The following is a 26781-nucleotide window of genomic DNA, read 5'->3' on the forward strand; positions in this document are numbered from 1 at the left end:
TTATGAATAAATACACATTGAAAATTAGGTACAAATCTTAGCACCTGCAGAAAGATTATGGAAGGGCAATTGTCATACCCCATTGTCATAAACAAAAATAGAAGATAACAATATAGTAGAGAATGATTAACATAGATAATATCCCTAAAGGGAACAAGGGATACAAATAAATTAAAAACAGAAGGAAATATATTATAGAAGTGATCAAGATTTTTTGAGACCTTGGCCATATCATGGTTTCACAAAGTATAAAAAAAGTAAAGTAAAAATATTTAAAGCCTGAGAATAAATCAGATAATACATTCCAAGTAAATCAAAACACAAATTTCTTACAATTTTTAATATCATGTATTTATAAAGCACCATCGAGAGTCCATAGACATGGCAATATCTCTCCTAAAGGAGCTCACAATCTAATTTCTTCATTATGAAGAGCACATGTTGGTTGTACTTTCATGTTCAGAACTAACGTTCTAATTGCAATGAACAATACATCCCACACCCCGTTCTTCCGCCGTCTGTATCCTACCAGGTAGATTTTGTTTATGTTCCAAAGAAACTACAGTTGGTAGGTGGAAATCTGTCCAAAACAAGAACTGTTGTCATCCAAACATGATCCTTGTTGCAAGTTTTATCTTCTCTTGTTCCGGTAAAAAGTTTTTTTTGTGCAATGGGGAGAATGGTAACAAGAACTAATAAAGAGTAAATCTCCCCAGAAGGGACAAGTGCAGTATAAAACCTGGAGGTTTTAACACTTGCTTACTCTATCCAAAATAAAAAAAAGATTTTTGGCCTATTATATACATTAGCCATGCTTGTAAGGTCTTTTGGACCAGCATTTATATGGCCAGTGTCAGAATGGAATATAGAGGCCTATAATTACAGCTTAGAACCGGAAATAATAATAGTAATACTATATATATAATATAATATAATATATATAATATATATTAATTATATACAGTTGTATCAGTTTACTACTCAATATAATTTTTTCATTCTTGTTTATTATTTTTCATTTTTGTATGTTTTACTTGTCAAACAAAGTTAGCATTTCTCACAGCCTGTCAGAGAATCTTTTGGTCGGTTTAATGGCTGGTCCAACATTTATTTAATTAAACAGAGCAACACCGGACCAGCAACAAACCATGTCCATTTTGAATATTCTTGCTTATATAAGACACATACCATATGAAAAAAATACCCCTTTGGATGTCCAATGCTGTTCTAAAACCTACTATATATGACAATGATAATGTTCAGGCCTGAAACAAAAATGTCAACATCTCCTTGTGGGTTCTGATGCAGCAATTTAGGAATTTGTTGAACAGAAAGGTTTTGTGGTTTACTTGTGATTTTACTTGAATTATGTAACCATTTCAGGAATAAACAGAAATATGTGCAGTTCTGTTTAAAGCTATGTGACCTATTTTGCTTCTATTATAAAGGTAGTTGGTGGGTTGCAGAGATATTGGTTCAATCGACTTTATGGCACTATTTACTGTGTTTTAGGAGAAAATGTAGACATATTTAATTTGTTATTAAGCATGACTCCTTATTTAATGTCTACACAGGGTGAGGTCGGAGTTCCAGGTTCAAGAGGCGAGGATGGCTCTGAGGGCCCTAAGGGAAGGTCCGGTCCCCCTGGTGACCCAGGTCCCCTTGGATTGATTGGTGAGAAGGTGAGATGTGGCAGTGTCTGGTGTGTGTCTATAAATCTTAAAAACAATTTGAATCCTAATATAACCTGTATCTCTTCTGTGTCTTTTAGGGCAAGCTGGGTGTTCCAGGTCTACCAGGCTATCCAGGACGTCAAGGGGCGAAGGTGAAGGAGGGTTTACAGCGGAACATAACGGGTATGCAGCACCCGTCACTGTACACTGGCTTATAATCAACTCCACCTTATATCGTTACAGGGATCTCTCGGCTTCCCAGGATTCCCAGGGGCCAACGGAGAGAAGGGAGCACGGGTATGGGAAACATTACCTATTTATATAGCACAACCCGTTCCATCTGTAAAGGAGGGCTGCTGTTACTTAAATTATTATTTACTATCTGTTTATGCGTGGTTTGCGGGGGAAAATATTAATTGAAGTGTTGTTTAGTGGAGCGTTATATTTTTACTTTATTGTTTATAGTGTTATTATCTTCAATATTTTTTCAATAACAAAAGGTTTACCATTTTTTGATCTGTGTCCCATTGGGGATTTCACTTTATAAAGATGCAGAAGGAAATCAAAGGAAATCTCCCCACAGTTGGGAGAAATTCTCTCCTATACTGCTGTTAACAAAACAATTGTAAAATGTATCTTTTTAAGTCCAAGTAAAAATGGCCACCGGGAGTTACTCTTTCCAGTGAAGACAGATGCAAGAATAAAAAACAGACTAATGTTTCCCTTCTCTATACAAAACTAGAAAGAAATAAGATACACATGAAGGCCTCCTCCAAAATTTTTGTTGAATGACTGTCATGGCAACCTTCTTGTTTTTTTTATTTCTTGAGCCATTGTGCTTGAACAAGTAACTTGTCCTGGAAAGTTTTGCAGCCAATGGGTCAGAATGGCAATCAAACAATTTGTATTTTCATGAAAATGCCAAAAGTGGCAACCAACATATACCGTAATAGATTTACTTTAAAGTATGTGTAAGAACAAATATGTCTTATACTTGGGGGGAGTTAGATCTGGCCCATTGACCTGTACTGAGACAGAGACGTAAGGTTGCTCATTGACCTACAAGGATCTTCAGACATGCTTGAAAGATATTATCACCCACAGGTTCATAGCTAATAAAAATGTATTAGCAGAACATTCCTGTTGGACTTCCTGCCAGCCACTAAACTCTTAATTAGTTAGCAGTTTTTGGGGGCAAGACCTCCAACTTGACCAATCAATGTGCTTCCGATAGCCAAGCAGGGTTAGCAGAGCACCAAAAAACTTAAGAACCTTCCCCAATCTGACGATAAAAGGCCACCTGCCACTCCATGTTTGTAAGCTCCTTAATGGTAGTCACACACATATTAATATGACAAAGCAGTTGATGATTCAGTGTGACTAAACTGGTCAAACTGAAAAAGAAACTGCAGCTAAAGACCCTCAATACAAATGATTCAGTGAGCTCCTAATCAAATTAGACTTTGCCAAGGTGATTGGCCATGGTGTAATTTTGTTGAGTGCAAAATATCCATGTGTGTTGGAGAACCAAAAGCAGTCAGTTTAAAAGTGTGAAAAAAAACAGGCGTTGCGTTATTTAATATATTATTCAATTATGTGTCACTTCTTTGTGATCATTTTTATGGAAACTGATCAGAAATCAGTGTGTGGGCAAAATAAAACAAAACCACTTTACAGTACTTCTTTGCCAAAAACACATTTCCCTATGTAACAAACAAATATAGCTTTTTACAGACATGTCCAAAGTCTGGCCCGGAGGCCAATTGCGGCCTGTGTTCAGATTTCCACCGGCCTGCAGCCTCTGTAATAAAATCAATAATATGCGGCCTGCAAGCACTGTTGATCACAGTATAAAATACATGCATACAAAAAAGCTATTTTATATTTCATTAGAGTTTATCAACTGCCTTGCAATTATCGGCCCGTTACTCGATGGGCATAATCAGCAGGGCGGGAGTTCCCGTTTGTGCACAGGGAATCCCCCACGTCATTATAGTAGGCGTGTGCTGTGCGGGACCCGCACGGACCACACCCACTCAGTTTCCAAGAATATGCTCTGCACGGAGCCCGCACTGACACTGGACTCTGTGCACAGGGAATCCCCCACGTCACCCAGGCGGGCGTGTGCTGTGTGGGACCCGCACAGACCACACCCACACTTACCCTGGTTAGTGGTTGGCCCCCACACATTTTCACTTCACCAAATCTGGCCCTCTTTGCAAAAAGTTTGAACACCCCCGGCTTACTTTATGTACTGTACTTAATGCAAACTACACACTGATTTTTTTTTGTTCATTTAGAAAGATCATTTGAAATATATCTGAAATGCCTACAATTGACAATAGGTTGTCTTTATTTCTGGGATTTTTTCTTTTTTCTTTAGGGTTTGTCTGGAAAATCAGGTCCAAGAGGAGAACGAGGACCCTCTGTAAGTAACATTAATCGTGTCTACTCAACATTTCTGATTCTCATTGGTGCTCACCTAACAATGCATACACAATGCAGTTTCATCTAACAATAGCCCTTTCCTCTAACAACAACAAATCTGCTCCTTTAAAGGATTTGTAGTGAGCAGAGATAATGCAGCTCACTAGTATTACCAAAGTGTAGATGCATATAACTTGATAAAATCCATGTTTTTTGGCATTTATTGTACAATTTGCTTTAAAGAGAACCAATCCATATTAACCTTATGTAAAAATATTTTTATAAAGTTGTAAATTATTATAATCACACAATCTTACGTATAAAATAAGTGTATATAGTATAAATACATGTTAGAAATGTTAAGATTTTAACACTTTTCAAAATTTTGTGCAATACAATTGTGAAGCACCAGAAGCCATTTTACTTGTTCTTGATGGAGAAGAAATTACTTAGTAAATGAATCAATATTACTCCTTAATTACTTTTTTTTTCCATACTATCGCGATGTATCTATAATTTACACAATACTCCCAAATTCATATTATTTTTTACCATATTACCTTAAACTAATCCAATTTAGTGTCCATGTTTGAAAATGGGGGTGGTTAACAGAGTATTATGATAGCAAGCTTGTAGCTTTCTTTGGGGTGAGTGAGGGGCAACATAGTCTGTTGAATTCAGCCAGATGGTAAGTTGCATTGCAGGATAGGGACAAATGTGTTTTCCTTTTTTCGTACTTACTTGTAGTAATCATGTACAACTTCTTCTTTTCTTTTTCAGGGACCTAGGGGACAAAGAGGACCAAGAGGAGCCACAGGAAAGTCAGGACCAAAGGTTATTGTCTGCATTTTTTATTCTTTATTAATAGTGTTTATTGTGTGTCTGTGTGCTACACATGGAACTCCTTTTGCTTTCAGAACTGCCATAATGGGGAACATATTCAGTAGGTGCTGAAAACATTTCTGTGTTTAGATCTATGCTGGTATGATAGCATGCAGCAGATGTTGCAGCTTTTATTGTCCATGCTGTTCTACCACATCCCAAATGTGCTCATCTGGATTGAGATGTTCTGATTGTGGAGGGCATCTCACTATAGGGAACTTGTCTTGTTCAAGAAACCAGTTTGAGATGATTAGAGCTTTGTGACACAGTGGCCCTGATTTATTAAAGCTCTCCAAGACTGGAGAGAATACACTTTCACCAGTGAAGCTGGGTGATCCAACAAACCTGGGATGGATCTGGTCCAGGATTCAAAGCATTTGCTAGCAAATAGCAAATGACATTTAAGAAATCCATTCTAGGTTTGTTTGATCACCCAGCTTCACTGGTGAAAGTGTATTCCCCCCAGCCTTGGAGAGCTTTAATAAATCAGGCCCAGTGCATTATTTGTCTGGAAGTAGCCATTAGAAGATGGTACCAGTTCATGGCTGACAAGAGTGGAACCTTCAGTGGTCTACTGCCGATATGGCTTTAAGGTTTGTCTTAACTTGACTTGTGCCCAGTGATTTCTTCTGCATGCCACAGTTGTAATGAACGATTGTGTGGGATACCGTTGCCTTTTTTTTTTAAAAGATAATTTTTATTGACAATTTTTTTCATTATGAAATACAAAGAATAGAGAAAAAAGAAAAGAAATAAAAATAATACCTGAACAAACAGAACAGACTGCCATAAATCAACCTGAGTCAGTTAACCCATGTATCAAATACAATAAAAAAACAAAAACAAAAAAAAAACAGTGGACACTAATACAGAATCAAACACATTCAAATATACTCGCACTGTGCATTTTGGGTGCGCAAAGCATGAAGCCAATATGCATGAAATGTTCTTTTAACTGCATTTTCAGCAAACATTTTTTCATATAAAACTTTAAACAAATTAAACCTGCGCAGTATGTCAGATATATTCGGAACATCAGTACTTTTCCAATAAGATGCTATGATCTGTCTGGTTGCACATAAACAAGGTGTGACAATGGGTCTATGTTCTATTGGATATTGTTCAATCCCTAAATTAAGAAAAGCCAGAGAAGGTTTTGGTTGTAAACTTTATCACATCTGATAACAACTGAAATATCTAATTCCAAATGCTTTTAATATTTTTACAATGCCAAAATATATGGCTCAAAGAGCCTATTTGGCCACACAACTGCCAACAATGTTGTGATGTCGACAAATCGTATTTACCATCGAAGTAACAACTTAAGTTAAGATTCTGAATAGGAAGTACATAGTGTATATATAAAGGCAGAATGAATAGCCTGTTGCCATTGCTCATCTGAAAAAGATTTATTCAATTCAACCTCTCAAAATTTCAAAATATGAGGAATCTTTATAAAAAAACTTGAAGAGCCTGGTAAATTTTAGGAATTCCTCTATGTAATTGAGAGGATCCAGCAAAGAAACCCGCTATCTGAGGTTGCGTATAAATCAGTGTATATGGGTCTTGTGATAGTAAAGTATCTGACATAAAGTATCTTTAATAGGCATACCAAAATAATTGAGTTTTTGTGATAGGTGATAGATTAGGTGGACAGAAATGTAAATCCTGAAAAGTAACTCCGGATCAAACTGAAAAAGCAGCTTTTATCGTGGAGTAATCAGGCAAAACTATTGAAGAATCTAATGACTTTGCCATAAATAAAGTCGCCAGATTCTTACTCCAACAAAAGGAATGCTCCATATTATGCCATATTCTATCAGTAGAATCAGTAAAAAAATATTGTGGAGCAGTACACCATGCACTGGATATTTGTGGGCCACTCTCTGCAAACTCTAGAAATGTCTATGTGTATCAATCTCAGCAGATCAGCAGTTTCTGAAATACTTAGATCAGCCTGCCTGGTACCTACAATCAAGTAACTTTCAGTCATCTGAACCACTTTCTTCTCCATTCTGATGCTCAATTTGAACTTCAGATGGTCATCTTGATAATGTCTATGTGACGAAATGCATTGAGGTGCCTCCATGCGATTGGCTGATTAGATATTTACTTAACAAGAACAGTAAGTTCTGTATAGCCCATTGCAATGGCAGTTCTGAACATTAGGTTTGCATGTTTGTACATGTTGTGAATGTCCCAAAAAAAAAAAAAATAAGTACATAACATAAGCTTAATATGATAAATATTTGAATTTTACTTCTTTATATGGATTGAACAATCCTTTTTCTTCAAGCACATTGTTTGCTTAACCATCTCTTGTCTACTTTGCAGGGTACATCTGGTGGTGATGGACCATCAGGACCACCTGGGGAGAGAGTAAGTCCATTTTGAAAGGGTTTTGAGACATAGCTCCATATCCTAATCCTTTCTATTCTTTTACAAAAATCTGAGATAATGACATTTCTGCCACTTCTGATTTTATTTTTTACCTTTAATGCTCACCTTCCAAGCTTATCTATTTGTTCTCTTCTTTATCTTTCTTTCTTCAGATTACCATTTTTAGTGGTAATCTGCCAGCAATTATTCATTTGTTATGTAAACTGTATTTGATCTATTACATTTTCATATTTCTGACTTTTGATAAATATTTTTTTTCTCTTGGTAGGGTCTTCCTGGACCACAAGGTTCTAATGGGTTCCCAGGACCAAAAGGACCTCCTGTGAGTATATTGATAGTGTCACTATAGCATTGGGCTTGATTATTAAGATTGCAGCACACCTTTTACAAAAATATACTTTATTTAACTAATAATTGCTCCTGCACAATTAAAAATGTGCCTATATACAGTGGTAGGGCACAATCATCACTCTGAGCAGGGTGACTGCGTTTTCCACCCCCTGTGTTCTAGTGAGGGATGTGACATTATCAGGCAGAAACCAGGTTGGACAAGGTGAATTGCTATGCCCACCACAGATCCCAATCTACATAAAGCCTAGTACATACCTTCAATAATAGTGGTCACTAGAAAAGATCAGTAGTGATAATTTCCAATGACAATAGAATAAAGATGTTAAGTGCTTTGACCAAAAGAGGGGTTTTGTATGTGTAGGAAGTTCCCCGTCATTCCTGTAAGTCGTTTAGGAATTAAAGAGAACAGGTTACTAAGTATTTGTAGGACAGCTACACAGCCATGCTAGATTTTCATTGGAGACAATCAAGAACATGTGTCCCAGATGACAAAAATCCAGCATGTATGCGCAGCTTAAGTATGTTCACGTCATAATATGTCACTACTCAATTAGCTTAAAGTGATGCCAGAGTTTTTTTCTACATATTGTGTTCTAGCTTAGTTTGTTCCAGTTTGGGACTCACTTGTATAATAAGAATAGGGATGACAGCTGCGAAGCTTGTTCTTGTATAATCTTAGCAATAATGGCAGCTTGTTCCTTTTTTCGCATCCTGGCAGGTTCCCTTCAGAAGAGCAACCAAAGGGCACATGTATGGCCTAAAGTAGTATAGTCTACTATAGTGTAGTGTAGTACCTACTTTACCAATTAATCAATTTTTTTGCTAGTAGAATTATTAATGATTTAAATTGCTACTGCAAATTTTAAACTCGACTTCAAGAGAAGGTACCATAGGTGTCATGTTATAGACATTAGCCATGTTTTAAAACAAAGTGCTTCTTTTGGATAGATTATGTCTGCATGTCCAATGGCCCACCAATTTCTTTGGCTAGAATAACTGGTAAATGTCACTCTCCCCTTGCAAAATAATAACTAATTGATGAGGGTAGCTGCCAAAAGATTTTGAAAGACAAGAACAAACAAATTTTTTTGAGTTATAATATTGTGCATTTTGGGTAGCAATCTAGTCCACAGCAGTCAGAATGGATTATCGTGGAAAAACCTAGATGATCCAGCAAACCTGGTATGAATCTAGTCCAGAATTTAAAACATTTTTATATTTGTTGGCACACTTAAGTTCACCAAAGAAAGTTTAACTTCTCCAGTGTTTGGGAAATTTAATAAATCAGGCCCTCTATATCAGTATATAGTGCTGTTCTTGATATTTTACTTGAACAATTTACTAGATATGCTACATAACCAATATTCATATCTTCTCTGGCAGGGTCCTCCTGGTAAAGATGGAATTCCCGGACATCCTGGACAGAGAGGAGAAGTGGTGAGTAAAGTATCTGTATTCTTCATGTTATAGTAGTTTGAATGCCAGCCCGATGTAATAATGTGCAACATCATATGATCTTTTTTTGCAGGGTTTCCAAGGTAAAGTGGGAACCACTGGACCTCCAGGTGTTGTAGGACCACAGGTAAGAATCAGCAGATAAATTGTATTTTATGTGTGTATTATTATTGTTGCTGTTGTTGTTGTAATATAAAACATTTAAAATAAACCTTTGTTTGAAGTTATAGTCTTTCATATGTAATGGTTATATACAGCTCTAGTAACATTTGATATTTAAGACATTTATGCTTAACTAGGGTTCTGCAGGAGAAGCTGGTCCTATGGGAGAGAGAGGACATCCTGGCCCACCTGGTCCACCTGGAGAGCAAGGGTTGTCTGGTCCATCTGGAAAAGAAGGTACCAAGGTAAGCAATTTTATGTCACTTTATTTTTTTTTTTTTATCCACAAATGGCCTCGGGGAGCAAATTTTGATTTGCATTACATTTTATGGCCTGGAGCCCCTTTCTCTGCTATCTTCATGCTTTTTAAAGAAATTAAGCCTTACCAATTGCATTGGGCAATATAACGTTTGGTGATAAAGCCCAGGCCACCAAGCTGGGAACATTATGTAAAGTAAAATATAAGTCTTCTAACAATAATGAGTTTTTTTACTTGCTGGTTGACAACCAATGGATACAATGGAACTGTTTGGCTGTCAATAATACAATACTAGTCCAAGGCTTTCTTTGTTGTTACTTTTAAACATAATGTTTTCATTCATGCCACAATATGAAGGCTATATCATGTCATCCTTTTATTTTTTTTCTATTATTTGCTTTCTGTTTCAAACAGGGAGACCCTGGACCTGTTGGTGTTCCTGGTAAAGATGGACCTGCTGGTTTAAGAGGCTTCCCCGGAGAAAGAGGCCTGCCTGGCACACCAGTGAGTAATCGAGCACTCTAAATTGTCATTCAGTTATTATTTGTTGTACATTGTAATCACTTTAACCAGAAAAATACATGAAGCGAGAGATACATGGAGAGAGAGATGATTGAAATTCATGCATGGTGTCCCTATATTATGTTGTTATAGCTATAGTTCAGACGGACAGGTAGAAAAACATCAGTTTGAAGTTTTGCTTTAAAAATCACTAAATGTACAAGAAACACATACCAATGCATTGTCTTCATATTTATCACTTGAAACCAATAAAGCTATGCTAAAACAAATGGCGCTGTCAGTCTGTCTTTGGCAGTTTGCAGAGAGAATGGCCAAACAATAAAACACACATCATGGCACTCCTGACTTTCACTGTCCGGGCAATAAACTTGGAGTTTTCCTTGAGCACACTTGCATTACAGTAGAGGTCAAAGACCTACTGTTGTTTCCTGGTAAGGGTTTCTGGGACATACATTTAGGACATACATTTAAACCAATTAATACGTAAAACAGTTGATATACAGTAAATGTATTTGAATTGTGTTTTTAGTTGTTTGCCCAGAATTTAGCTTTAATTTTACAAACATTTTCTGTACTATATAGGTAGAGCACCAGAAGCATGGATCACCAGAAAAAACCGGTGTTAGATACTGTCATTGCACTATAAGACAAAGATTGTGCATTTTCAAAACATTTAGTAGCTTTGGTGATTCTTCATGTAGATCAAAACATTTTATGTGGATATTTGATCTGTGTGTAATTTAGATATGTAAAGATTAAATCATGTGGAATATTTAGCAACCATCCAGTTCAACCAGACATTTTTAACCTATATACACCGCACAGTAACTATTAGACTTATACTGACCATAAGATACCTATGTTATGTATATAGCTGACATTTATAATATCTAGAAGTCACATTTTTGTGTTTTCTGTTATCCTCTATCCACCTTCCTATTCAGCATTCCAGCTCTTCCTACAAATTTATATGTCACCTTTCTTTTTTATATAGGGCGGTCCAGGTCTGAAGGGTAATGAAGGTCCAGCAGGTCCACCTGGCCCCGCAGTAAGTAATCAGCTTCAACATTTTAATTATTAAAAGGATTTATGCTCACTAGCAAAAGCTTTGATATGAAGTATAGCCAGTACAAATTACATAACACAAAATGAACTTTACTTTGCAGGGATCTCCCGGAGAAAGAGGCGGACCAGGCCAAGGTGGACCAATTGGGCCTCCTGGACGACCCGGCCCTCAGGGACCATCAGGTGCTGCCGGAGAAAAGGGTGTTCCCGTATGTATAAATTTGGGTGTTAATAAAAATTTGAACATAATCATTCCTAAATTTGATCTATAGTATGGTATGAGTGTAAGCACTATACCCCACCACAGATTCTAAACATGGGTCAAATGCCTGCAGATTTTGGAAAGATCAGGCAGCTATGGTTTTTAGCTGACTTTAAAACTTACAAGGCATCCCCTGGGTGATTGAAATTGAATGAGAAATGGAGATTCTATTGCTATTATATATATTCTGAATAGCTTTATGCTTTATCAGATATTAGGAAGTTGAATGCCTGAGGTAGTTCTAGGATCAGGGCACAAAATAAATAAATCTAAATGGTGCAATGCTATGCAATAATCTGTGGAAACAAAAAGTAGTCTGAAGTCATGCTATATAGACGCTTCCTAACATAACTTGGTGTATTGTAAAACAGGTGATCACACAGAACAATTAAAAATTATTACTCAAAACTAGAATTTTAAAGATTTAGAGATATACAGCACATAGGATTACATAGAGCAAGCAGCTGAGGGGATCCTGATAAAAGGAAAATGTAGAATAATAATAAATGTTAAGGTAATATCTACTAAAAAGATGATGATAAAATAAGAAAGAGTGAGCTAGTAATAAAAAACAATATGGCAGAAAAAAGGTTAGAAAAAGTACAAACCACAAAAAAAAAAACCTGTATAGTTACATTAGCAAACAGGCGAATCATTCAGGACACCAAGAAGAACCTGGTAGTGTTTTTGATTTACCTGGAACATCTCATCACTAGTTGTCTGAAATGTTTTGGAAATGTTCTCATTTTTTGGATATCTCCTGTGTGAATTGCCTATCAAGCATAGGGTTTTCTATTGGATCCCAGTCCTGCTGTGTCCTGTTTGTGTTTGCGCTTCTGGCATCAGTTCCTGTAGTGGTTTTGCATGCAAAGTATACAATATTATCTCCTGCATGCATGTTATGCTAATGTTGTAAAACTTTATAAAACATAAAAAAAGTTTATAAGAACATGTAAAAGTTTAAACAACATTTAATACTATTGGTGAGGATTTGTAAATGAGATTCAGACTGTGCTGGATGTACAGCTGTTAAGAAAAAATATTGATGCATGATGGGAATGGGTGTGATTCATGATAACAAGAACTACAATAAAGAAAACATATACATACATTTTTATCTCTGGATGAATTTGATTGGATTCTAAAGTAGATGCAAACCCAATCACAAAAGGAAAAGCCTTTACTAGTATAAAATAAAAAAAAAAAAACATGCAAATGCTACATGCTTCCAGGTTTTGACAAAGTTAACTTGTGTGCATGTCAAGAAAATAAAATAGGAAAAACAAAAAAATAAGAAAAGTGCAAAAAAGCAGCAGCTGAATTTGTCTTGTTTACTACAAGAGTTTCAATGTATATTCCTCCTGGTCAAAAGGCTAACTCCAGATCTACAACAGAAGATATATTTATGTCAGGACAAGGAGTAGTTAGGTCTATACACACATTATTACCTCCCAGAATGCCCCCTCTCTTTACAATGATGCTGTTAAAAATGTAAACCTTCAAACTCAATTGATTTGATTTACTAATAGAGTTTAAGCTTTTCACTCAGCAAAGTGAATTTTCACTGTGCATAGTATTCAATTTGGATGTGTTGGAAAACCAATCACAAGGAATATTTAAAAAAACAGTATTTTGAATTATGTCTTGTAGAGTGAACAAGTGCACATAAATAGCTTAAACCTTTTCAGGAAATGAACACCAGTGTTCAGTATTATTGTAGCAGAATAAAAAATGCACTTTGGTTTAAGCCATGATAATTTTACAAGCCATCTATGTAGCCTAAAAAATGTTTTTCACCATTTAACTTGTAGCTACTGTAACATTTTGGGCCCTGCACATGATAGCAAGGACATATTGGGCCTGATTTAATAAAGCTCTCCAAGACTGGAGAGGATACATTTTAATTACTGAAGCTGGGTGATCCAGGAATTCTGAAATGGTTCTGGTCCAGGATTCAAAACATTTGAATCAAAGCAAATGATTTTGGATCGCCCAGCTTTACTGATGAACGTGTATCATCTCCAAACTTAGAGAATTTCAATAAATCATGCCCATATTGTAGCGCTTTACTGTCTGTCTGAGGGCTTACAATCTAATTCCCTCATCATAGTCATATGTTATTAATACTAAGGCCAAATTGACCAAACTGCATGTTTTTGAAATAGAAACCTTAAATACAAAATTTCTTTTGTTATCCAGGGAGAGAAAGGACCTATTGGCCCCGCTGGTAGAGATGGCTTGCAAGGACCTGTGGGTCTTCCGGGACCAGCTGGACCACCTGGAATCTCTGGAGAAGATGGTGATAAGGTAAAGATTATTGCACATCTTTTGTGTGTTTAGTCCAAATGACAGCATCCCAAATGTCAGCCTTTAGGTTGATTCAGTGTTTTTAACATAAAGTTTTCTATAATTATTGGTCCCAATTCTGGTACTGGATTTTATTGATTGTTTTTGTTGACTCTTGATTAAAATGGCAAGTTCAATTTTCATTTGTCTTTAAAAATAGCCTTAGCCACACTGGGGCAATAAGTAAAGCGTATTACTACCACCAAAAGATTTATTTTACTAATATACCAAATTTAGTTTTATTTTGTGCTTTCATGTTAAACCTGGCCCAGTAAATATGAATAGCATGTCCCAAATCTTTATTTTGCTATTTGTGACATTGCATGCTTAAATAAGCTAGGAATGAAGATCAACATAAAATGTACAGCCCCTTTTTTTGCTATTACTCATAAAGAGATGCTGACTGTGTCTAGGCATAGAAAGTTGGTCTAATTTATCAGATTTTTGAATTATACAAATGGTGTAATACTTTGCTTTTTACAGGGTGAAGTTGGAGAGCATGGTCAGAAGGGAGCCAAGGGTAACAAGGGAGAACATGTGAGTATTTGTGCCTGTTTTTGAGCTATGAATAAATAAATGTTAAAGGATCTTCTATATATACCAATTGATAATTATTTACATTTTGGGGCCAGGACTCCAGTATTTTCTCAAGTGGCCCAAAATGTTCTTGTGCAGCCCTATAGCTCCCAAAAGCCTTTACAACCTGAACCCTTAACTGATTAACTTTCCTTTATAACATTACCTTTGCAATTATTACCTATCCCATGTCCGAATTTCTTTTCCATAAAAGCTATAAAAAATTTCTTGAAAGTTCACCTGCTGGTCAGGGTTTGTATCCTGGCCTTACATTGGCAATATATTCATCCCTTCATTCATAAATGTCCAGGGCTTGCTGTCCTGGCCTGCTGAAACAGCCCACGTCTCCCTTCATACATGGCAAGAGTCTGTGTTGTGGTTTAACAGAGACAACACGTTTCTCACTCAGTACATGGCCATGGTCTGAACACTTACACAGCCCATGGGCCTAATGGAAACAACTCATTCAATCCTGCCTCTATATATATGACTTGGGCCTGCATTCTGTTCTATGGAAACTTCCCTATTCTCTTTCTATATGTCTGGGGCATGCATCCCAGCGTTATGGAAAAGATCCAAACAACCTTCCCTCCATATATAGCAAAAGCCAAAAACTAGACCATATGGACACCACCCATCTAAGGAGACAGCCCATTCCTGCCTCCATACAAGTGTATAGTAGTCTATGACAACCAAATAAAGGGTGATAAGGCACAAAGGTATAGTAATGTCTGTTGTACTCAGGTTTCACCTGCCAATAGCTGGACACAGCTTAAAAAGTTTTTTAATATATATATATATATATATATATATATATATATATTGGAAGTGTAAGAAACAAGTATGTGTTATATCATGTTTTTTATGCTATCTGGATCCCTTTAGAAGATTCACTTAATTTCCTGTTATCCTGGAAATATGACAGGAAGTGAGAAGATATCTCTTCCAGTCATTATGAATACTGGAATCCTTGGAATAGGTGTGATCATTAAATGATTCCCCCCCATAACATGGGGAACATAATCATGGTGGCAGCTGTACAATGTTTCCCGTTTTAGTCCTATTGAGAAAGGCAGAGAGTTTAGCAAAAAAAAACAAAAAACTGACAAAAACTCTTTATAATACCTATATATATCTATCTAAAGAAGAGAGATATTATGAAAAAGAATGAAGAGACCTGGATCCCAAATGGAAACTTCAAAATGATAACTGATCACTTGCATTTTATTATGATAATTCATTGGACATGTTTCATTTCTTTTACTCAGGGTCCTCCAGGTCCACCCGGCGGTATTGGCCCTGTGGGACAGCCAGGTACTCCGGTGAGTATGATTTGACATTTTACTTTTACACATATAAATAAATGTAAAATATTTGTAAATATACTTTTTGTATTTTTGTGCCGTAGTTTTAAGTTTAAAGGATACTGATGACAATGCAATTACATTTAATACTAATCTATATAATGTTTATCAGGGCAAAGCAAGAATCGTGGTTAAAATAACTTGTTACTGAAAAGTATGAAAATGCTTAATATATTCAGATGGTTAAAAATTGGATATTCTATTAGAAACTGTCTTGGTCAATCATCTTGTACCTCATGAGACTATCTGAGCTGTGACATCTTTATTCTTCTCGAAGAGGAAGGTGGATCCCTAACTTAGATAATATTGCCTATCCCTGTTCTCTGATGTATATAGCAATGACCTTCTATACCACTTGGATAATTCAGTTCTGTTGTGATACCAATAACAACAATGAATAGAAACAACCAATATCTACAATTTTTTAATCTTTGCATCAGACTTTACATCAACGATTCATCGCTAATAGGTAAAGTTAGATAATCTGATTCTTCCTTTCAAAAGCTTTAAAGAAAAAAGAAGAAAAATTCCCTATTATCCTACAAACTGAACAGCCAAGCACAAACATACTTCAGGACTTCCAAAATCACAGAATATATTAAGAATTCCATTCAGTTATTGATTGACTAGAATATTGGAGCGTTTACGATGTTTAAACATAGTAATTAATAAATTAACTTGCACATATTCTAAGGGGGTCTATTTTTAATGTGTTCACCCAACATTTACCCAACCAAAATTTAAATATTTGTCATAATGCATTGAATTAGAAAAGGGTGGATCAACTCTATTCATAGTACATTTATGATTTCCAAAGTTAACTATTTTACCCCATATTAACTAAGTTAATGCTAAAAATGTTGATTTGTGTGTAAAAGTTAGGTGAAATTTGGGTGAAAGCATAAATAGACCACTAACAAATAAAGGTTCCTTTTTTTAAAAAAAAATAGGTAATTTTGGACAATAAGATTTTGAAAATGATAATTATTGTAATTTACATCAACATGTACTACTAAAGAAACCTCTGTGTTAAAAACATTTACAGTAAACAAAATCTTCTTTTATTAAGGGTGCTGATGGAGAGCCTGGTCCACGTGGTCAGCAGGGAATATTCGGAGCCAAAGGAGATGAAGGTACTCGAGGATTCCCAGGGTCTCCTGGACCTATTGGGCTGCAGGTAAGACAAAATCACCCCTTGGGTTTAACTTTATTAGTTCAGTTATGGCAGGCTTCTACTGCAAATATTTATTGGGACAGTAGTTGTAAAAAATAATTGGTGTGCTTTGTATGAAAAGAAAAGTTTCTATTTTTTTTATACTCATTTTTTATTTTTACATGCAGCACATCTGTGTGCCTGGAAAACAGTATAATACATTAGACCTAATAGGGCAGGGGTCGGCAAACTCTGGCCTTTAGGCCAGATAGGGCCTAGCTGGTAGTTTGTTCTGGCCTAACGCCCCCTGGCCGATTCGGCCAAACGCAGGCCGGCAACCTGCGGCTCCGGAGCTGGCCGGATCTGCCAGGGGGCATTGGGAACTACCGGAGCCAGAACCATTGGAGCTCTGGAGCCGCCTCCCCTGCTGCTCCCCTATTTACGGCGGCTGGCGTTGATATTCTGCTGGTGCGGTATATAGGGAAGGCTCCCTGAAGGGAAATCCCTTTCCTCCGTAATGCATATGGATGCTTAGGGGTTTCACTACAGGGGGCATTCCCTGGTGGTGGGCAGGACCTAGAGTCCGACTTAGTGTACTCCCGCCGACCCCTGAAATGACCTAGTGGACATGAAAGTTTACCTACCCCTGTAATAGGGGATCAAAACAATGTTTAGCTACATTTATTTATAGGTATCAAGACAGCAATATATCAGGACAAATGGTTATGTCTTTTTAGGATCTAATGCCTTCTATCTTGTATAATGTGTAAGAAAACATATATCAGGCTTAACTTATTAAAGTCCACCAACGCTGGAGAAGATAGACCATCAAAAGAGAACATGGATGATCAAACAAACCTGAAATAGATTTTTCTTCCAGGTTGGCTGGATCTCCCATGATAGTCTATCTTCTCTAGTTAAAGCTTAATAAATCAGGCCCATTGCATCAAAATATTGCACTATTAAGTGAATTGGGGCAAGCCATTACCATGTAGTCTCAAAGCTCGGCCAGCCTCTAACTAAGCCAGTTGCATCTAACCGCCTATTAAGTGGTGGCAGAATGGAGAATTCAACCTTATACACTCTTCTAGACTGAAAGCGCTACATGCTGGTCGAGTGGACTTATTTTTTGGCACCCATGATAACTAATGAATACAATTTTTGCAGTTGTAAAAATGCTAAAAAAAAATAAGACAAAAAAGAAAATTGTAGAAACACAATATGTAATAATAAAAAGGCTTATCTTTAAAATACAGTAGAATTCCTTTAAAATATTAACAGTTTATCTAGCAGATATGGTAATGTAGACAGCTACAAATTTAGATCTATTGCCCTATATTTATTTAATAACACATGAGTTGCTGTATTGCAGGGATTGCCAGGACCATCAGGTGAAAAGGGAGAGACTGGTGATGTTGGACCTATGGTAAGTGCATATTTTTCAATAACGTGTATTTCTTTGTCTCCAATACAGATAATATTTATATGATATATTTCTTCTTTCTCAACTTAGGGCCCACCCGGACCACCTGGACCACGTGGACCTGCTGGCCCATCTGGAGCCGATGTGAGTTATTGTTTATTACAATCACTTTTCTGATACTTCCTTTATCTGCATGATCAAAACACTCTACAGATTCCCATAGACCTAAAAATGTAATTACTCTGATTTTGGTTGGATAGACATAAAGTTTTATATCCTATGACACCCGCAGATCAGGAGACTAGAAGAATTTTAGCAATCAGGCCTGTTGAAAATACTGGTCCACTCTTTGTTGTTTTTCCCATGATAAACTATTCCTGAAAGTGCATGGGCTTGCATCCGCCATTTCCTTCCAAATTTCTATTCATACCTGCAAATGGCCAAGAAGAATTTTTGGATGATCAGGTTGTGTTTGCATGTTCAACCATCCTCAAATACCTATGGAAAAAATGTAAAAAGAAGAATTTTTAAAGACAGTTCTCCCCACTTTGCATAGGTTACAACCCAATATGTCTTTTGACATCTTCATACTTTCCACTGAGTACTGTTGATTGGCAAACATTTGTATTTTTTTAAACAGGCTGTATTGAGCATAAATAATTTTGCCTTAGCAAAGAAATCCTAATAGTTTAAGTTTGTCAGTTCCATCTCCTGTTTTCCTCACCTTTTCTTATCCTGATGTATCATGGCAGCATTCATTTATTCATTTGTCTTTTATAGGGTCCACAAGGACCCCCTGGTGGAGTTGGAAACTTGGGACCTCTAGGAGAGAAGGTAAGATCATATATCCACATTTTAGACGTTTTCTATTGACAGTTGGGTATAGGTAAATGGTGGAATGATATATATTTATTTGATATATATATAGAATGCAAACATAGACAGGCACATATGTCCTTGCAATAAAAACATTAGATGATCTACAAGTGTTTTTGTTTTTGGAACATACAAGTTAGATTTCAAACAGAAGTCTCTTAAGCATAGTTTTACAGGAAATTCCGAAGACAGGTGTTTTCTTACCTGTAGTCAGCCTTGATAAAAATACTTTCTACATTGGAAGGTTTTCTTGTCATATAATTTCTTGCATAAAAATCAATGTTAGGTGTGGCTGGTCATTAAAAATGAATGTGGATCATAATGAAAGGGAATGTAATGGATAATTTATGCCTCATGTGATATATCATCATATCAAAGTAACCTTCCTTTTTTCCATTTAGGGTGAACCTGGTGAGACAGGTGTTCCTGGTATTCAAGGAGAACCTGGACCTAAGGTGAGTTTTTCTCTATTATATTGTCATTTTATTGGAAGTACATGTAAAGAAAAACCATAATATTTTTTTTTTTTTTTTTACAACGTGTGTCCTATACCATTCTCTACCTTGAAATCACCATGATTTTTTGTTTTTTGCTCTATAGGGACCACGTGGAGACAGAGGTGAAAAGGGAGAGTCTGGTCAACCCGGCGACCCTGGACCTCCAGGTGGAAAAGGACCTCCTGGTGATGATGGACCTAAAGGAAACCCAGTTAGTATAAAGGGTCACCCCCACATCTTAGAAATCAATTTATTTTTAGAAATTAGCACTTAGTTAAATATTTAGTGCAGTACAGAATGTCTTCCTGTAGAAAAAAAAGTTTAACTAGCCTATCAATACAAAACTGATATAAATACAGCAATATACACTTCAGCTGATCAGTGTAGAAATAGAATTTTTGAGTTTCCAGGACACAGAATAGATTACTGGTAGCATGATAAGAGGGATCAGCCTCAAAAATGACAAACATACTAACATTTCTTTTTTGAATACCCTCTTCTGTTCACCTTTTGATACTTGTAACTGCATGTAGGAAGTAACTAATCTTTCTCCTAATTAGAGATAAATAATAAATAAAATAATAAAAATATCTGCCTATACAGACGAGCATATGTTGCCTCTAAAAGTACAATCCAGCAAAGGTCACTAAAATAATCACATGATACAGAAGCCTGAACTTGTTTCATCGTTCAGGAGTACATGGCATCTAAATATAGCCTTGTCCTCATTATTTGCCTTTGGACTTCCAATTTGATTTTTAAAAGTTGTATTGAAGAATATTATCAGTTATAGTCTGAAGTGAGGTTTCTTATATTTTTTATTGTAGGATGCTTGCAAATTTTTGGAGTCTTTTCATTTAGAACAGGGGAGTCAAACTCAAATACACAGTGGGCCAAAAAGAAAAATTTTGACAATGTTGCAGGCCAACCGTGATATCACTATGATCACTAAATATCTACTGATCACTAATAAGTGTCAACAGAGGGGGGTGCCTGTGGGTCCTGATTGACACGCCAGCAAAGCATTCTGGGATTTTTAGTATTAGCGGTGTATGCACTGTCTACCGGCAGACCAGCTCTAGTAGACATTTGGTATTTACTCGCGGAGCAAATATAATTACAGTGCGGGCCTGAGTTTGACACCCCTGATTTGGAACATGGGTAAAGATCTCTCTTGAAAAATGATTATGATAAAATTCTGGGGTTAGCATTAAAACCACATTTAAAATTGCAGCTTTATCTATTTATCTTTAGCCTTACAAATGATCATTTAGATTAGGTGATTGGGACTTCTCACCCATTTTGGACAGGGAAACTGCTAATGGAAGTCTAACGGATTTATAGTGGCATTGCAAAGAAATGGCCCAACATGTAGAACTGGATATTCACAAAACTAAACATATTCTTTATTTATTTAGGAGTTTTTTATTCTAATGAATTTAGGTAATTTACTTTTCTATTTCTGTCCTAATTTAGGGTCCTGTAGGTTTCCCTGGAGATCCCGGACCCCCTGGAGAGATGGGACCTAGAGTAAGTATGGACTTTAAATGTATAGAGCAGCCTTTCTCAATCTTTTTTTTTATTATAGGAGAACCCTTGAAATAAGTTTCAGGTCTTACAGGACCCCGTATATAATGATTGTATCCACAGATTGTGTGGTGGTCAATGTAAAGAACACCTCCTATATTGCTGACTAGTGGGAAGAAAGTCACCCTTACAAATAGCCAAAAAATCATTGGTGTCAGTTATTTTGATATGTGAGGTCCAAAATGCTTATGGCTCAAGGAAGCCCAAGCAACCTCTGAAGGAACCCTGGTCGAGAAACACTGGTATATAGTCTAAAAAAAAAATTCAGTGTTGATTTTTAAGTCATATATATTACTTATCTTTTTTTTAAACTTCAGAACATTTCATAATACTTGCACTATTAGCACATATGACAAGCAGCATTCTTTATATTTTAGGCAAAAAACGTTATGTCGCTGACATGCAAAAAGGACCCCAATACACAATTTATGACATTGACAATACTACTTCAGATAAAGGCTTAATCAAGCCTTAAATTAACAGGATTGATTACTACCAATCCAATATACAATCATTTACTGCTGATAATATAAATGACAGTAAGATACACAGCAAGTTTTAAATGTTCACTTTACTGTTTTTAATAACACTTATATTTGAAAATCCTTTTTGAGGGTGATAGATACATTGTCAACAAACCATTGCCCAACTTTTTTATGCTTTTTCAAATATAGTTCTAAAGGTTTCTTAAATAGGAAAAGTATATAAACCCATTCTTGGTAAATTGACAGAAAAGTGTCAGCTTTTGCTGATCCTCTGATGACCCTCATTCCAGTCATTAACCACATGTGGAAACAATTTAAATTATTATAATTTATAGCAATCTATAGTAGTTGCTGAAAACAAGACAATGTGGAAACAATTTAAATTATTATAATTTAGTTATTAGTTAGGTCTACAATGATAACTTTCAGAACTCCTCACAGTTTGTAATAAACAATGCATTTGTTTTCGCTGAATAAAATAAAGGGCTGAGTATCATTAAAATGCTGCTACAGAGCAGTGAAGTTTCCAAGATTAGCATTGGTTAAAGGAATCTTCTGCCTACGATAAGGAGAGACCATGGGGCTTACAGCACAAGCCTTACATAACAATGTAATGTACATGGTTCAGGGTTGCCTCCATTTTTCTATAGTGGTATTTTTGGGTTCTTTAATATTTTGGAACATTAACCCATTCATGTTTTTTTTTATCTTACAGGGACAAGATGGAGCCAAGGGTGAGAGAGGAGAAGATGGAGAACAAGGAGAGGCAGTAAGTGACATAAACATTTCCGGACCTTTTATATCATTTAATAAATGTAGAATATATAGGTATATTCTCTATGAATGATGATAAAAAGATATCTTGCATGCACCTTACGCGTGCAATCTACTGGGTACAAAAATGTATTGGATTTTGCTGATAAAAATATCACTAATCTAATTGCTGCTTTGTTGGACAGCCGAGTTAAAGGAATAGACTGCTCTAATGTGAAGCAGAATATTAACATACGGTGCATTAATGAGGTGTATTATTGCACAGCACTGCACCAGGCAGGTGTAGGTTGTCCCTTGGGCATCTAAAAAACTCTTTGTCTATCCATTCATGTTTTATGTTGTTCTCATTAGGGATATTCTTTTAATCTCTTTAACAGGGATCCCCTGGTCCAACTGGTGAGAATGGACCCCCAGGACCTCTTGGCAAGAGAGTAAGTGGATAAACATCAAACCCTTATACTTTAATTTTCTCAAATTGTGTGCTGTTGGGTCTTACTCTCTGCTCATCTTTTAGGGTCCCGCTGGTCCACCTGGTCCTGAAGGACGTGGGGGAGAGAAGGGAGCTAAGGTATTTTTTATGTATTTTACCTCTAAAGCTTGCAATTAATGACATGTGTGTATAGTTTTGTTAATATATAAAATATCTAATTGTCACAATAATTCAATCCAGGGAGAAGCCGGAGCTTTGGGACCTCCAGGAAAGACAGGAGCCGTTGGACCTCAGGGATCTCCAGGAAAGCAAGGTACTGAAGGACTGAGAGGCCTGCCCGGTGCTGTGGTAAGTAAAATATGCTAAAAAAATGTTTTTAATTTTTTATGTTTTAAAGAATAATTTAAACAATGTACAGGTTACACTTAGCAATGGAACATCTAAATGGTAGTAATTTTGTTTTTTAGGCCTATAGGGTATAATAAAAGATCTGTACGAAACTTGTTGACCACTCATGTTACAATCTGCCTTTACTAATAACTAGGTAATATTGGGAACCTACCTGACTGAAAAAAATTCAATGTAATGTTCAAACAGGACTTGATGTTATTTAGTTGTTGGTGGATCTACAGGACAGATCCAATAGTCAGACTGTAACACTTTATTATTTTTATCTATGCATAATGTGTTATGGTATATAAGGTTTGGTTTAATCCCCAGCCATTCCTTGTATTATTAGAATATTAGTTGGATTAGCTTTTAGGACCTTTTAGTATTCAGCTGCTGCCTGGGTTGTACATGCAGCCCTTTGGCCCTTTTAGCCCCCAGGCCCCTACAGAAAATAGTTCTGATGTTTATGAATGCCAACTTGCTTCTGGTGGTTTAAAGGTTTGGCTCTTTTTTAATGCAATCTAGCATTATGTAATGTGTCCCCAGTGTATGAAGCATGTTCCCAGTGTCCAAGAACTCCTATTGCATGACGCCAGTCTCCCACAATCTCTATAGAATGTTCTTAATCTCTGAGCCGTTCCTGCAGCATGTCTGCATTCTCTGAAAGCTTTTTTGTTCCTGTAGCATAACTGCATTCTCTAACCACATTACATATGCTAAATATTATGTGCACTTATCTAGCAATTTTAGGGAACAGATTTCAGCCCCCCTGCCCTTCAGTATGTTGACCACCACTGTTTTAGGTGAACTCTCTTCAAAAATTGTAATTAGTCACCACCACTACCCAGAATCTCACTAAACGAACAGTCTGATTACTATGGAGTTATTTCTTTAAACATCTTTGACAATGATTACAGCTGCAAAATGTGTTCCTATTTCCTTTTTTCTAAAACACCAACCTAAACTTTCACAACAAAGATGTAAAAACCTAAACATTACCAAAATTTACCAATTCTTTCTGGGGCAACCCTAGTGCTTCATTAAAAAGAAACATTTGACCTGATCAACACCTCCATTTCTTTGTTGATTTTGTTCCATCATTGCATACTGTTTTCATATACTAAAGTCCAACTACATTTAAAGTTTTTAATTTGTATTTTGAATAGACAAAACATAACATTTTTTCATAGGAAACAAAGGAAATAACCGAGGAATGATTAGATTTTTTGACTGCCTTTGTTGTCTGTGTTTTACAGTTCCAGTGATTCATATGTATATCATCATATGGCACAAGTAGTTTTTAATTGTGCTGTAGGTGGCACATATATGCATTGCTTTTTATAGGGGCTCAAAAAGCACTGATCTCCAGTCTATGATTCCCTCTTGAAGCATGTTTTCCTTTTACAACAATTCCTATAGTATGTCTGAATGTCTGACCATCTCCTTTGTCATGTTTAAATTCTTTGACAACCTTCTGTAGCATTATAATTACTAAATAATATGTGTGACCTAGAAATCAGGGGCTATACCTGAGTGTCCTTCAGTTATCATATTCTCTGAATTGCTTTACAGCAGTCAAATTTAAACCCCTTATTCTATAATTATTTTTGGCAAGGTGTGAAACTATATGGCTATTATCATGCCATAAACCAGTTTTTACTTGTGATGCTTTAATAAAAAAAGCTAAATATTTAAGAGTAATATCAAAATATATTTAACCTTTTTTTATATGTTAACGGGTAAAGAAAAGGTGTAATATTTGCAAATGGTGTTAATATCCAATAGTGTACAGAACAACTCTTCTTACATCTTCTTTCATTACCTACAGGGTCAACCAGGTCGTCCGGGTGCAACAGGTCAAGCCGGACCTCCAGGTCCAGTGGTAAGGGTTTAGTCTGAATTTCCATATTGTTATGTTTATGTATAATTTAGGAGAATATATACTAAACTGGCTATTCCGCAGGGACCTCCTGGATTGCCAGGCCTGAAGGGAGACTCCGGAGCTAAAGGAGAGAAGGTAAGACCTTAATATCACGGTGTGTATGCTCCAAAGATGCATAATATGTTTATGCCATTGCTACATTGATCATTTGACTTTACCTATATGTTCCATTCTTTCCTTAGGGTCACCCAGGACTTATTGGTCTTATTGGACCAACTGGAGAGCAAGGAGAGAAAGGAGACAGAGGCCTTCCAGGACCACAGGGAACAACAGGACAAAAGGGAGAGCCTGTGAGTATTACATTATCATTTCGATGGCATAATTTTGTGTCATTGTAATGTTTTTGATGGATTTACAAACAATGGCGTCTGATTCTGCTTCCCTTCCATCTACAGGGTATTCCTGGTGTTACTGGTCCTATTGGTCCTGGTGGATCTGCTGGCCCCCCTGTAAGTTTCTTGTTCTGATAATAACAAACTATTACCATTTGTCAAGTTTGAAAGAAGTTTGCGAGTATTCAAAAAATAGCTGGATTGGCTCTTTTGCTAAATGTGAACTATAAGTTGTATCAAACATTATCTTTTTTATTAACCAAACAGACATACAAAACTAAGCATCTATTATTAGCATAATACACAGAAGTGGGGAATTGATTTTACACTACAGGCGGACATGAACATTTTCTTTTTAAACTGGCTCAAGAGACCTATCTACATTAGAGTTACCAATGGAATGTGGAACGTTGGCTGAAGAGAACCAATTTTTAGAATGACATTGCCCAGTCCATTCTGGATGCAAACTAGCAGATCTCAATGTGTTAGGCCTAGTACACATAGGCCAGTTTTCACATTGAATAAAATTATTGGATTGCCAGGATATTGCTGTAAATGATATATTCAGTAGTGGTGAATGTGGAGTTATCCCAAGTGCACAATAATAAGCAAATTTGTTTCTGAGTTGGTTGTTGCATCCCCAGCATAGCCATGTGGTTCACCCCATCTCCACCTTCAACAACCAATAGGGCGTTCCATATTCTGGGGCTAACCATCAAATGATTACTGGTAAATCTGTTGAGCACAAAATTGTGTAATAGGTCTTGGTACAGTCTTAAACCTGTTTTTCCTCTGTGTGATCTATTTCTGAATTTAGCTACAAATATACTCACTGATTCACATACTACTCTCTCTCTTTGGGCCTACTATAGCTTCACCCACACACAATGCAACATAGTAGGATTTAGAGCAAAAATAAAATTATGGGACAAAAATGTTGCACTATTTTATTCATTAACCTGCTGAGTGCAGATGAGTGCAGATTTTAGTTAACATTCCTGGTGGTATGAATATTAGGTATTTTTAAATGTAAAAGTAGTACATTTAAAAATACTTAGTATTTTAAATTTCCCGATTGGTCCGGCCTCCCAGCAACAAGGCCCCGCCCCCCCAGCCACACACTCGCACACAGATGTCTGGCCAGCATC

General features: G+C 36.4%; 1 protein-coding gene across 6 annotated transcripts in view; it reads left to right on the forward strand.

The window, feature by feature from the left end:
• The window catches only part of COL11A2 (collagen type XI alpha 2 chain), a 93294-nt gene that overhangs the window by 60276 nt on the left and 6237 nt on the right, over nucleotides 1-26781 (forward strand). For all 6 annotated transcript variants that reach the window (XM_072429577.1, XM_072429573.1, XM_072429572.1 and 3 more), the window contains 31 exons: nucleotides 1575-1682; nucleotides 1772-1825; nucleotides 1917-1970; nucleotides 4057-4101; nucleotides 4881-4934; nucleotides 7317-7361; nucleotides 7651-7704; nucleotides 9117-9170; nucleotides 9262-9315; nucleotides 9488-9595; nucleotides 10024-10113; nucleotides 11126-11179; nucleotides 11298-11405; nucleotides 13658-13765; nucleotides 14288-14341; nucleotides 15649-15702; nucleotides 16814-16921; nucleotides 18270-18323; nucleotides 18411-18464; nucleotides 19101-19154; nucleotides 19598-19651; nucleotides 19797-19904; nucleotides 21170-21223; nucleotides 22481-22534; nucleotides 22917-22970; nucleotides 23054-23107; nucleotides 23210-23317; nucleotides 25188-25241; nucleotides 25323-25376; nucleotides 25484-25591; nucleotides 25697-25750. In XM_072429577.1, coding sequence (XP_072285678.1) covers nucleotides 1575-1682; nucleotides 1772-1825; nucleotides 1917-1970; nucleotides 4057-4101; nucleotides 4881-4934; nucleotides 7317-7361; nucleotides 7651-7704; nucleotides 9117-9170; nucleotides 9262-9315; nucleotides 9488-9595; nucleotides 10024-10113; nucleotides 11126-11179; nucleotides 11298-11405; nucleotides 13658-13765; nucleotides 14288-14341; nucleotides 15649-15702; nucleotides 16814-16921; nucleotides 18270-18323; nucleotides 18411-18464; nucleotides 19101-19154; nucleotides 19598-19651; nucleotides 19797-19904; nucleotides 21170-21223; nucleotides 22481-22534; nucleotides 22917-22970; nucleotides 23054-23107; nucleotides 23210-23317; nucleotides 25188-25241; nucleotides 25323-25376; nucleotides 25484-25591; nucleotides 25697-25750 — 2124 coding nt within the window. The remainder of the gene's footprint in view (nucleotides 1-1574; nucleotides 1683-1771; nucleotides 1826-1916; nucleotides 1971-4056; nucleotides 4102-4880; nucleotides 4935-7316; nucleotides 7362-7650; nucleotides 7705-9116; nucleotides 9171-9261; nucleotides 9316-9487; nucleotides 9596-10023; nucleotides 10114-11125; nucleotides 11180-11297; nucleotides 11406-13657; nucleotides 13766-14287; nucleotides 14342-15648; nucleotides 15703-16813; nucleotides 16922-18269; nucleotides 18324-18410; nucleotides 18465-19100; nucleotides 19155-19597; nucleotides 19652-19796; nucleotides 19905-21169; nucleotides 21224-22480; nucleotides 22535-22916; nucleotides 22971-23053; nucleotides 23108-23209; nucleotides 23318-25187; nucleotides 25242-25322; nucleotides 25377-25483; nucleotides 25592-25696; nucleotides 25751-26781) is intronic.

The sequence above is a fragment of the Pyxicephalus adspersus genome, chromosome Z (assembly GCF_032062135.1).
Source record: "Pyxicephalus adspersus chromosome Z, UCB_Pads_2.0, whole genome shotgun sequence".
NCBI classification, from domain to species: Eukaryota; Metazoa; Chordata; class Amphibia; order Anura; family Pyxicephalidae; genus Pyxicephalus; species Pyxicephalus adspersus.